General features: G+C 41.5%; 4 protein-coding genes across 4 annotated transcripts; 2 read left to right on the plus strand and 2 right to left on the minus strand.

Moving 5' to 3' along the window:
* The first annotated feature begins 1,575 nt into the window (after positions 1–1,575).
* On the plus strand, positions 1,576–2,801 carry LOC134197494 (carbohydrate sulfotransferase 14-like). The gene has a single exon (XM_062666827.1). It carries the CDS (start codon positions 1,754–1,756, stop codon positions 2,795–2,797), a length of 1,044 nt encoding a protein of 347 aa, XP_062522811.1. The 5' UTR covers positions 1,576–1,753; the 3' UTR covers positions 2,798–2,801.
* Positions 2,802–3,793: 992 nt separating this feature from the next.
* On the plus strand, positions 3,794–5,989 carry LOC134196998 (uncharacterized). The gene is made up of 6 exons (XM_062666230.1): positions 3,794–3,926; positions 4,310–4,393; positions 4,569–4,689; positions 4,763–4,863; positions 4,924–5,004; positions 5,495–5,989. Exons 1-6 carry the CDS (start codon positions 3,808–3,810, stop codon positions 5,955–5,957), a joined length of 969 nt encoding a protein of 322 aa, XP_062522214.1. The 5' UTR covers positions 3,794–3,807; the 3' UTR covers positions 5,958–5,989.
* LOC134196999 (protein LSM12 homolog B-like) lies at positions 5,957–7,696 on the minus strand. The gene is made up of 4 exons (XM_062666231.1): positions 7,291–7,696; positions 6,993–7,224; positions 6,309–6,426; positions 5,957–6,244 (listed from the first exon to the last, which is right to left on the minus strand). Exons 1-4 carry the CDS (start codon positions 7,442–7,444, stop codon positions 6,206–6,208), a joined length of 543 nt encoding a protein of 180 aa, XP_062522215.1. The 5' UTR covers positions 7,445–7,696; the 3' UTR covers positions 5,957–6,205.
* Positions 7,697–7,838: 142 nt separating this feature from the next.
* Positions 7,839–12,687, minus strand: LOC134196997 (cyclin-dependent kinase 18-like). The gene is made up of 16 exons (XM_062666229.1): positions 12,386–12,687; positions 11,903–11,988; positions 11,502–11,699; positions 11,345–11,436; positions 11,206–11,285; positions 10,190–10,284; positions 10,072–10,134; positions 9,820–10,004; positions 9,301–9,360; positions 9,150–9,240; positions 9,028–9,091; positions 8,749–8,797; positions 8,629–8,671; positions 8,485–8,575; positions 8,093–8,194; positions 7,839–8,031 (listed from the first exon to the last, which is right to left on the minus strand). Exons 1-16 carry the CDS (start codon positions 12,504–12,506, stop codon positions 8,006–8,008), a joined length of 1,446 nt encoding a protein of 481 aa, XP_062522213.1. The 5' UTR covers positions 12,507–12,687; the 3' UTR covers positions 7,839–8,005.
* Between the last annotated feature and the right edge of the window lie 33 nt (positions 12,688–12,720).

Consider the following 12,720-nt stretch of genomic DNA (forward strand, 5'->3'; position numbering starts at 1 on the left):
GGCAGAGTAGGACCGCGTCAAAAAGGCCGAAGCCTGTCTATCAATTATTTTCAAGTAAGTCTATGGTAGACAACCCGACCGACCCGAGATGCCAAACGTCTTGCACGAACTCCGTACTTTCTCCACTCTGTGCTCGGGTTATTCGATTGAATTAATTAATTATTAAACTAGGTATATACAATATATAGACCTGTTCGCTAGATTAAAATTGTTCGACGCCGGTATGCACCGAACTCTAGCATTGTCATCGAGACGACATTCGATTTGACGATCGCAACGAGCCTTGAAAACCTTTTTGGCACGGACTGTAACAGTCTTTCCACTCCTTTACGCACACTGACGGCATTCAGTGCTGCAGTTTATTTGTAATTTGAAATTGATATTATTTACTTACATATCTACAAACTGTGAGCGAGAAAAGTAAAAAGTAGAAAATGGGCGTGACTTTGTAAATAAAATGGGCGTGGTTTGCAGTCTAGTAATTAGCCCCCAAATTCGAGGACCACGCTACGCCGGTGATTCGCTTGTAATGTTTTCTTGCTCAAAATACAGTTTCCTAGTTGCATTAGATGCTACAGCTGTTTCGATCATACTTAATTAAACTTTGATTTAATTAACATTTAAGATAAGTACAGTAGTATTAATTAATATTAAATCGCGTAATCTAGCTGAATGGGACCGTTGGCGCTCATTATATTAGTCTCGCGTAGCCAGACCCCCCGCCGCGGCCTCCCCGGCGAAATGGGGTCTGGTGTACGGCCTTTGATGTCGCTGTGTGCTGCGTAGCCAGAAATCGGCTATCTAAAGACCGGATTTAGTTTCTTAAACACTTCACTAAAGACGAGACTGGTATGCACGCAATGCAATCCTATCTCAATAGCTTCTCTTGTTTCGTAGAGAACAACTCGAAGACTAGAGCTAGAGTCGTTGCTGTTTGTGAAATCTGCATGTCTACAGCAGCGATTAAACGATTTGGTCTCTTCCTGGTTGCTACTGTATGTGTTCACCAAAACAATGCACAAAACACATGAAATGATTACCCAAACACAGAAAGACGACTCATCTTGTTTCGATGACGTCATGCAACTCCAAGCCCTTCCAGATATCGCTCACTCCGGACTGTCTGCGGTCGCTTTAGACGTCAAAAAACAGCAAACAGCACCGAGTACGTTCGCATCCATCCAGTACGTTCGCATTCAGTCTCCGTTGTGACACGAGCGCACAACGCTAGATCGTACGACGTCGATCATGGCTGCATGAAACCGAAGCCTGTCGACGTCAACGTCTCCGCGGCCGCGTTTAATCGCTGCTGTAGACATGCAGATTTCACAAACAGCAACGACTCTAGCTGTAGTCTTCGAGTTGTTCTCTACGAAACAAGAGAAGCTATTGAGATAGGATTGCATTGCGTGCATACCAGTCTCGTCTTTAGTGAAGTGTTTAAGAAACTAAATTCGGTCTTTAGATAGCCGATTTCTGGCTACGCGGCACACAGCGACATCAAAGGCCGTACACCAGACCCCATTTCGCCGGGGAGGCCGCGGCGGAAAGGGGTCTGGCTACGCGAGACTATCATTATATCAGACACGCCTACAGGAGTACACGTACATAATTTGTAACTTACGTACTTTCCAAAAAGGCGGAAGCATTTACGCCCCACTAGCACAATCGATCCGCGCTGCGGGACGGTGTACACTCGCCCAGTAGTCTCGCGCAGCCAGCCCCTCCTCCTTTTGACATATTGCGCATCGTTATGCTAAAGGCTGTTTTTGGCATTGTTCTCTTTCTAGTGATTGTCATTTTAGTGACATTATATTTCCTCTCTACAACTCAACACTCTAGAATCGCCTCTATCCAACCATTGATATCGATACAATCGACACGTCTAGATGTGGCGTCTAGAGGTGAGAAGCTATTGAAATTGAAGAGAAGACAAAGCGTAACGACAGACATACACAATGAGTCGCAAATTACAATTATCGGAGTTGACGAAAGAGCTAAAGAAATTTTTAGGAAAAGAAGGAATGCGGTACGAGCTGTATGTAAACAAACTGGAAGAAAGAAGCTTGGAGTGAGTGCACCTCAGATGGACGACGTGTATCACCACATGATTGTAGATGACAAACACAAACTGATCTATTGCTATGTGCCTAAAGCGGCTTGTTCCTCATGGAAGCGTGTCATGTTACGTCTAACAGGAGCCACTGATACTAGAGCTCCACATGAACGCAAAAATCATTTACTAATGTCTGATTTGCCAAAATCGGAAAGAGAAAAGAGAATGAAGACTTACAAAAAGTTCATGGTTCATCGAGAGCCACTTGGCCGTCTCCTCTCCGCTTATTTTGATAAATTTGTGAGAGATGATGCAATGAGATTGACATTTGGAAGGAAAATTATTTACCGGTACAGAAGTAATCCTTCAAGACATAGTCTGAAGTATGGCAATGATGTCACATTTAGAGAGTTTGCTCGTTTTGTAGTGGATGTTGCACACAAAACACGAACGATAGACATGAATGAGCATTGGCGTTCACAAGTGAAGCTTTGTCAGCCTTGTACTGTCGACTATAATTATTACAGTGAGATGGAGACTGTGGAGAGGGATGCAGAGGCATTACTCAAGATCGTTGGTGCACCGACTCATATCAAGTTTCCTCATTCACACAAAACAAATTCAGCTCAAAATGTGACTCAGTTTTATGGTGACCTAGGCAAGAATCTTATTCTAAAACTGCTGGCTGTTTACAGAGAAGATGTTGCTATTTTTGGCTACAATAAATTTAAAGTCTATTAGAAAATTTGTGATCTCTAATGAGACAATGTAGGTAGTTGTAGGAAACCGTTTACTACCTCAGTGTTCCGACTGCTCACAAGAAAGACACTTTGTCATGTCACTGTGTGTACATGTGTGGTGTGGTGGTGGTGGTGGTGGTGGTGGTGTGTGTGTGTGTGTGTGTGTGTGTGTGTGTGTGTGTGTGTGTGTGTGTGGGTTTGTGTACACATGTGTAGTATATGTCCCACCTGTACATGCGAGGGTTGAGTGCCATTCTTAAGCATCAATCAGACAAAGTTCTGTTTAGATTAACAAGAATGAGTTGTTCATACATCTAGACTAGAGTAACATAGTTTCTACATTCAGTTCCATTCTTACTCCATAGCAATTAATTAGAGTGTCTTGGTGTAAGTGCTAGCAACCGGTATTGTCTCATAGTTGTTCGCAATTCTAAACTCTTGCCATAATTTGTTGTTGACCACTTGTCATTGATGTCAATTTCCGTTGCATGACAACGTGTCACCATGACACCTTCCTTGAGTTTTCTAATTAGGAAATGACGCACACATTCGACTGTACTTTGTCACCTTTCAGTGGCAGCTGAGCTGCAGTCTCATTTCCGCTTCCCGCCACTTCGTTCGCACCCTGCTGTAAATGAGTTTTGCGGGATTTTGCTTGTTCTCGTTGTATCGAGTCTCTTTCCTTTTCTATGTCTTTGAATATAATATAAGATGTATCTTCATACCGATCACGAATCGTAGCAAGCGTCTCCGGCTCTGTTCTCCGTCGCGCAACGATTGAACGGAACATACCACTTATACGGGCTATTTAGGCTTACAATCACGTGACGCTAAAATGCCACTTGTAGTTTTAAACTTACGAAAATTTTGTTTGCAATAATGAGAGAAATGTACTAAAGTGTTAGAAGACTTAACATTTATTAGTTATGTAATGTTCGGTCAGTTCCGATTTGGACTAGCCACCTACGGGACATCGCTAACACGCGTTAAGCCTACTGCCAGTTTGGCGCGATGGTAAGTCTTCCAGACGAATGCTTGCTCCACGTGTTTTGTTACCTAAAGTCTAGACATCTCAAGTGTTGCACTCAAGTTTGTCGTCTTTGGCATCGTGTTGGACGTGACAACACGCTGTATGGTATTCCCACGTTTATTTTAGTTTGCATAAAGAAAGTAGATCTAGGGATAGGATGAGTATGTTACTTTATTTTGTTTGTTGCTTACTTTTTGTTATTTACTTTATTCATATTGATAAATTAATATATTTTAACTTATTAATAAGTCTGATTTGTACATTTACAATACTTTCATTAAAATTCCTGCAGAGTAAGAAGGATTTCAAAACTAAGTCTAGGTACTACATTTGGCGAGTGCTTTGTGTTGTTACCTAAAGAACTTTTGGATTTTTTACTTTTTGCTTAGCTGTGATTATAGGATTGACTTGATCTGTTATAGACAAGCATAATGTGCATGTGTGGTATTACATAATTATCTTTTGTGATTTATTACATTACAGCTGGAAGAGTTTGAGTGTGAAACGATGGGGAGTGATAGTTTGTCAATATGATGCTGACAACTGGTTCTTATATTACAAGAAAAGGTAAGTATTGATCAATTAATTTAGGATACAACTGGAAGAGAAGTGTATCACTATGAGTGGCACTACTTCTAGTGAAGCAGCTTTCTTAACACACACACACACACACACACACACACACACACACACACACACACACACACACACACACACGCACTGATTGGTTTTGTTGTTGCAGAAGCTCATCGTTTCTACACTTTTCTCCATCTCCAATGCATCTAATTCAAGAGGACTACCATCATGATCCATGGAAGCTTCTCATCTGCTGCATTCTCTGTTCTCGAACATCAACCCCACAGGTCAGGCAAAGTCGTTGTATTAATTAATAACAGCAACACATCTTCAATTATCTTGTCTCATTTCTGTATATAGAAATTTGATGTCATTTGTGAGTTTTTCTCAATGTGGCCAACACCATCTGACGTGATCACAGGAGATCCTTGTGTTATGAAAGATTTTATTTCTGTTCTGGGGTGCAAGTGCCGTGTTGTCTTACTGACTGGCTCCTTTGTGAATTGTTGTATTTGCAATAGATTACAAGACCTCCGTGTTTCATCTTCACAAGAGTGTTGTCGAGGTTTCCTTCTAACCAATTGGATGGAACCCATTGAACTGTGAGTCGTTATTCTGTATACTGTCATAAACTATGTACTTGTCAAATGTGTTATGCTGTTTGGATCTCCTCATTACATAATATGAAAAAGAACCTAAGAGAGGGATACATAAAAATCTAATACACTGCAAGGGTATATTTGTATATTTAAAAGTAGGGTTTATCCACAAGACTTGCTACGCGACTTTGGAGGATCTAGGTATGAATGCATTCGGCAGTGCTGCCTGAATGGTGTAAGTGTGGACTCGTCTATTTACAAGGTGATAAATACCCAGCTGAGTTTCAAAACAACCAAAAGCCCACAAAATAGATGAACAACAAATTTTATGTTAGAATAAACGTGTCAACACACATCAGATCAAATAATCACAAGTGATACTTTATGTATCTCCCCCTCCCTGATGATATGTAACCACCACCTAACTGACACATTGTTTATTATTCCTTTGGTGAAACCGGTTTGTTTCATAATACGAATGCTGCTTTTCCAGGAAAGGGATTGGAGAGTTTGGCAATGATTCATGGCGTCTTTTCTGTGGCTGGCCAGAAGGCCCTCACTGGACACTCCTCAAAATCTCAGACAGAACATGTGCTGGGTACCACAAATGGCTTGTCAACTACCACAAAAAACAGGAAGAAACACAGACAACAGATATCAAAAATGCAAGACAACAGAGCAGTGGCTCTTCAAGTCTCAATGAAACAGAGAGCCCAGTTGACCAACTAACACGTGTAGCCAAGACACGAACACAAAGTAACAGCAGAAAAATACAGAAGAAACGTGGCAGCCCCACACTCATCCGTAGAAGTCAACGACTTCAAAAACAACAAAACCTAACTCCGAAAATCTCAACTCAATGCAAGATGAAAGGAAAGAGAAACGGTGATGTTATCTCTGACCGTAAAAGAACAGCTGGTACGACGCTGAGAGCATTCCTGTCACTGTCTACATAAGGAATGAGCACACTCATTTATATAATCACCTCCGTATGTTTCAGTTGGAAAAGCTAGTTCAACCACTAGAGCAAGAGTCCAGCTCATATAATAAACTTATTGATACCAATAACACTTTGATATCAACCCACAACCACCAATCTGGTGTCCACATACTCCAGCTGTAAAATCATGCTCTTTTCTCTTGAAAACAATGTACCCGTGTAGTCAGAAGACACATTTCTGCAAACGTGCCGTCTTGACCTTTGTCATGATTTGCCTTTAGCCGCTGTTGTCTGTTGACTCAACTGAAACACCACAACTGTATTAGAGATTATGGTCGGCATGTGTGTTCAGGTGTGGATGGCTTACTAGTTTTCTTAGATAATCTACGGTCTGCTGTGGACCTTCGATGCTATCTACAGTGTATGGCGGTTTGATCCTTGCTTCTAATACAACGATGTCTTCACCACTGCAACTGCATTCGAACCTAACAAATCACATGTCAGTAAGTGTTTGGAGAGTGTTGCAAGCTGCCAGGTTGGCACATGAACACAGCAACACAACAATCATCTGAATACACATTTGTAAATTTGTCAATATTATTCTACTCTTTTAATGTCTACCCAGGGGACTGACATGGTGTGTGTGTGTGTGTGTGTGTGTGTGTGTGTGTGTGTGTGTGTGTGTGTGTGTGTGTGTGTGTGTGTGTGTGTGTGTGTGTGTGTGTGTGTGTGTGTCACTGTGTGCTGTTTCATATCACCCATATCATGCACATCAAGCTACTCCACACCCACAGCAACTTTACATAACCACTACAGCCAGGTTTGACACAACCCATGACACTGCAGTTATGTTTTCTTACAACATTGAGAACGACAAGTTGGCAAGAACTCAAGCCACTCCCAACTTGACTCATTGTGTCCACATTTCTTCCCAAATCACAGCTTGATGTTGCTGCATCTTCACATCTCATCATTCATAATTATTAATTTAATTACCAGAGCGCATGCGAACTTTCATAATAATCTATTCTCTGAACTGTTCATTCCTTACGCCTTTCTCACAGCGTCGTACGCGCGGCGTCCTTCGGGTGTAGTATTAGCCATAAATGTTTTCTCAGTCACGTTGCTGTGCGCACGTCTTATGGCTGCATCAATGTCTACACGCACAGAAGCGTCTTGAGCGGATGAACGCGAACCGGAAGCCTCACGAATGATTTTGAAGTCTGACACGTAGTTGAGGTTAACTATCCGAAATTCGTGGTTCTTTCCAGCTGAAGGAGATTCTGAAAGGAAGAAGAATTGATCGTTTAATTAATTGACAATAAAGAGTACCTCGTAAGGGGCCTCACTGGTCACTACTAGTAATTTAGTCGTAGGATCGTAGGCTGTTACTTCACCCTGGTGAATTTCTCCTAGGTACGTTGTTAGCTGTACTTCCGCTCCCACAGGAATAGAAGGTGATTGCCGAGCCGCCATGATGACTCGGAAGTAGGCAAGGCGCATGCGCTTGATAACAAATTGTCGCGTAAAAGTGTACGAACATACTCATTAGTTTATTGTCTTTAAACATTACTTAGTAGATTTAAAATTTGATGCAAGACAAAAATGTAAACACAAATAACACTTTGACCGACAATGAGCTAGCGTGCGTTATGGTTTGCTTTGACTGTTGCGAAACGCGCGTTACTCGTCAGATTATTCGCCTTCTCTGCTTCGTAGTGTTTGGTGGGTGCATAGGGGCACAGGTAGGAATGATGTAAGATTTCCCACCTGTGCACCTGTGTGCCCACGGGGCATTACCGGAGCAGAGACACATACAAACCAAAGAAAGAATTGATAGTTCGCAACGAATTGTTCCGCGCAGGGTATCCTCCCCCACCCACCCAGGGCAGGGATCTCTTCACGAGAGCCGTTTTCATTCCTGAATTCTTGTACATTTCCCACAATTGATTGTCAAGGTAATATCTCAAGAACGGTGACAGTTCTACAGTGTGCCCAGCACAGTAAATATGAATGAAAATAAATTCTCATAGCTATGGTACAGACGCCGCGGCAGCGACGCATCTAGAAAGCGACGCTACTCCTCCGACCTGCCAAGACAAAACCAATGAGACATGTCACAACCACCATTTGATTCGAAACATTTGGTACTTTTGTCTTTATTGGAGGACAGTTTTGATGAATGTCGATCGCGAGACTGGAAGCCTGGATCAGGCACCAGACGGATACCTTCCACGGTGAATATAGACGCGGCTATAGTTACACAGATAGTTATTGGTTAAATGATACAAACTTTGAGCTATCTGTTTTGCTACTGACTAGACTAGACCATACACTGTGACTGATTTCACTGATCGTGACAAACATGCATGTAAGACTGGCAAGAAACAAGTGGCCCAGCCCTACTACAGATTGCTGTATTATAATTTATATATAGTTATTAAAAGTCAAAAAGTCACTAAATGTTAGTATGCTGTCAAATGCATTAGATAATTAATTATGCATTTTGTTTGTATTGGATAGGTACAGAAACGGTTTCTTACTGTCAGGAATTGAATGGACCTTTGGTCCAAGGCATGTGAAGTATGGATGTTTCATTGCTCGTGCTGCCAACATTCGGTCTTTTCCTTGATACTACAACAGAAAATACATTTTTATCCACACAATGCTATCTGGTGAGGACAAACCTTGAGAAGGCTGTTGATGAGATCCAGACCTTCTCTGTCTAGTCTGCCACATGGAAGTAAAAGGTCAGTTGGGTTATTTGTCTGATCAATGTGTGAAGTGATATAGCAGAGTATGTGTACCTTGGGGCATGTTTTGAGAAAGGTAAGGGTTTGTACATTTTGTATCTCCCTGAAAAACAGATCGTGCAATGCTAAGGAGTCTGTCCATGACACATAGGAATGAGATAAGCAGATGTAAATATACAGTAAATGAGCAAGCAAACAGATATAAACAAACAGGCAGGCAAGTATAGACACACAGGAAGCTAGTCGAGTACAACTTACAAATACAAACAATGACATAGTTAGAGACAATGACTATGCAGTAACAATTTGTTACAGAATATTGTGTTAATTCACCTGAAATGAATTCTGTATTAGACGTGATGCCAGGCCAGGTTTCGTCTGTTGGTGTCCCAAGAACCTGTACGATAAAATGAGTGATTACCAAATATAGTGTATCTGTCTCTTGTACTCCACACCTTCCAAATAAGGGTTAGTTCTTCTTCTACTGTAGAGCCAGGAAACAATGGTCGACCTGCAGTCATTTCATAGAGAATGCATCCAGCACCCCTACTCAATATAGCATGCTCAGTAATCACAACACAATAGCATGCAGTCACTTGAACTGACCACATATCAATTGCTGGTCCATATGTTACAGAACCGAGTAGAATATCAGGAGGTCTGTACCTAACACAAAACAGAGAGATTACTGTGCTTGTGCTTGTACAAGCATAATTATTTATTAATCTGCAGTTATTCTAGAATTTTTAGTTCAGGTGTACAGATGGCTAAGACATATCTGTCATTACACCTACCAAGAAACGGTGCTTGTTTGGCAGTGGACTTCAATATAACAAGCTATAGCTACATGTGGGGCCTATGCAAACTAGCATATCTACAGCAAGAGGTAGATTACACTTTTTGCATGTTGTACTGACTCAAAGTGTCAATTGCATCATTAGTACTTAAACTGTATGTATATATACATGTATGTGTATTATTTGCAGAGACGCTTGAAATGACTGTCCACCATGAAATCATAGGGCAATACTGGTATTCATGTACTCTACTCTCTTCTTGTTTACTTTGTTAGGACAACGTAACACACAATTTTTCGTATCAATAATACATGTTACATTTAAATACCAGAGTGTGACGACTTCACTCGAATATGTTTTGCTTGGAACTGATTTGGCTCGTGCTAATCCAAAGTCTGCAAGCTTGAGATCACCAACTGAATTGATCAGCAAATTTTGTGGCTTCATGTCCCGATGGAGGACCTTCCGTTTATGACAATACTCAAGACCTCTCAGCAATTGAAAGTGGAAAAGCTGGTATTACAGTAGGTAATCAACCATTTGAGTAGAAATCTGAAATTTTGGTCATGCTTTGCCTTACTCGTATGTTGTTCATGCTCATCATTCCTGCACAGTTGTCCATGTATTGCTTGAGATCTTGTTCCTTGAAAAACAAGTGTCAGTTGCTTGTTGACTGTTACCATCAGAGACAAACTCACCAAGTATTCAAATACAAGAGTCAATGCTCTGTCAGTGTGAATGATGTCGTGCAGTGTCACAATGTTTGCATGGTTTAGGTCTTTCAGTAGTGAAACTATAAAATCACAATAAATTAAGACAGAGAGCACAAAAGAGCAAACTAACATGGTACAATAAGACAAACAGATGAGCATCAACTGTTATGAATTTATTTCTACATGTTTTTTGTGTCGGAAAGATGGTCGTAGTTACTGTAACCTTATAGCCATATATCAGACATGTAGCAATACTACGTGCCTACACTCAGTAACTATTATTCAGTGTAGGCATGTAGTATAGCTACCTGTATGTGTGCGTAGCAGTAATCATTGTGGCTTTCTAGTGTAGATCGGTTTAGAGTATATTTTTCTGGTGTTTCATAAAAAATTTAATCATACAACGGGAAGAGTCTGCATTAGTTTAGGGTACACATGTTATACATCTGATTTCCTTGTTAAAGGGTTAGACAATAGAAGTGTTTGGAATAATGTGGGCAAATATGATTTCCAGAGATGATGTGAACTGTACTACACATCAAAAGTAGTGTTGAAACTGTGATACCTGAAATTTGACAAAACTGTCAGGGCAATGCACGGATGTCTGTATCTCAAGCACTTCGTGCAGCATCTAAATCTTTCAGTAAATAATTCTTCTAATATGTATTGGATGTGAGTAACCAACTCGTTGAATTTGTCAGTTTGGTGATTCATTTGTGTTGGAAGTGTGTGTGTGTGTGTGTGTGTGTGTGTGTGTGTGTGTGTGTGTGTGTGTGTGTGTGTCATGGGAAAACTTTTTTGTGACTTGTCTTTGTCCCCACTGAAGGGGTAGCGTGTCCGTTTAGATGGAAGCAATACAGGAGAAGGAGGTGTGTGTGTGTGTGTGTGTGTGTGTGTGTGTGTGTGTGTGTGTGTGAGTGTGTGTGTGTGTGTGTGTGTGTGTGAGTGTGTGTGTGTGTGTGTGTGTGCCTTTATTGCACAATGTGACTCAAACAACTGACTTTCTCTAATTGCTGTACATGGTGCTCCCTCTTCATGCTCAAGTCGAATTTCCTTCAGTGCCACAGCCATGTTGTTGATGCTAGTTATGCAAACAGTAGCTGAAATACCATCAAGTACGTTTTAATTTTAACATCATACTTGCTCCTTCCTTTATAAACTGTAGCATATGTTCCTTCTCCCAACTTTTCCATTTTCTCATAGGTTTCGACTTTTCCAAAGCCAATGTCAGTCTGTAAGAGAAATGTCAGTCAGTTGTGATGCTTAATTTATTAATTGATTGTGTACGATGTCTCACAAGTGAGGCTCTTCGTCCTCTCCTACTCATTGGAAATGCCAAGTTGAAAGGTGATGTTGGTGAATTTTGACCTGAACTCGGCATGGAAGCAAAGCCAGACTCAACATCTGCTGATCGAGGGGATGTCGGTCTCAACACTGTTCCTGGTTGTAGATTCACAGCAACCGGCATTGAGCGTCTCTTTTTGTGAGAATTACTCTGATCACATGCACACAAATAAAATTATTGTAGCTACATTTGCAATGTTTATGTGTCTGTTCATATTCCATTTGTGTTTCTGTTGTGGGTCCGTTTATGGTTGCATTATGGTATGTCAGTCGAAATTGTTTGTCTGTTTATCTCACGTCCGTCTTTAGTCCGTAGGTTTGTTCTAGATGGGCACGAGTGCTTGCGTGACTTACTCTCTTTCCATTTCGTAACGTAATTTCTGCAACTTTCAGCAGATCATCAACTTTGTCTAGAGATTCACCTGTGTGCCCATCTGAAGCTACAGAAAAGCATAGACATGGCAACAACAGCTACAATAGAAAGTTTCTTGCACGGAACAGCGAAAGGTTTACAAATCGAAATCGAGGGAACGTTCATTGGCACAAAGGGCGTTGTGCATGAGAGAGTGGGAGGATCCCTCGTCGAACGCGATCTTTTGGAGGCATTTCGGCGTTAGTTATTACAACAGTTTTGTAGTAATAACAAGAAACTGCCACATTCCTACTTTCCTTCAATCCTCGTTGCCTACCTTCTCTCTTCTACTCGGAGGGTGGAAATCGGTAGGCGTGACCATTCCCTAAGGTGGGCGGTTCTAACTGGCAGTAGCTACATTTCTACATTACTGTAGAGCGTCTACATCTGCGCAGCAAGTGTATTAGAAGGACAGCTGAAATTACCGTTGCTTCTTACTGATCCGTTTGCAAACGGCTCTGTTTCCGATGCTTTCTGCGACGGCGAGCTGTTCCCGACGAATGATGTCGATAGCCGTTTCTTTAGTCTCTTTAGAGTGCTTGACATTGTTGTCGCTTTTTCGCAACGGTAGCGTCACAGCGTCCTCTCCCACTTGATGTCAGTCAATATGTGGGGTTCGAGCGCAAACGTTTCCGGACGAAGCTACAGGCTGAAGTGCGAATAAAAGAGATACTCTAGAAAAGTAGACGAAAAATGCTGCAGTCGACACCAGATCAGGTGGGAAGCTGCGAATAGAGTGGCACGTGAGTGGGAGGTACTG

The sequence above is a fragment of the Corticium candelabrum genome, chromosome 22, assembly GCF_963422355.1.
Source record: "Corticium candelabrum chromosome 22, ooCorCand1.1, whole genome shotgun sequence".
NCBI lineage: Eukaryota > Metazoa > Porifera > Homoscleromorpha > Homosclerophorida > Plakinidae > Corticium > Corticium candelabrum.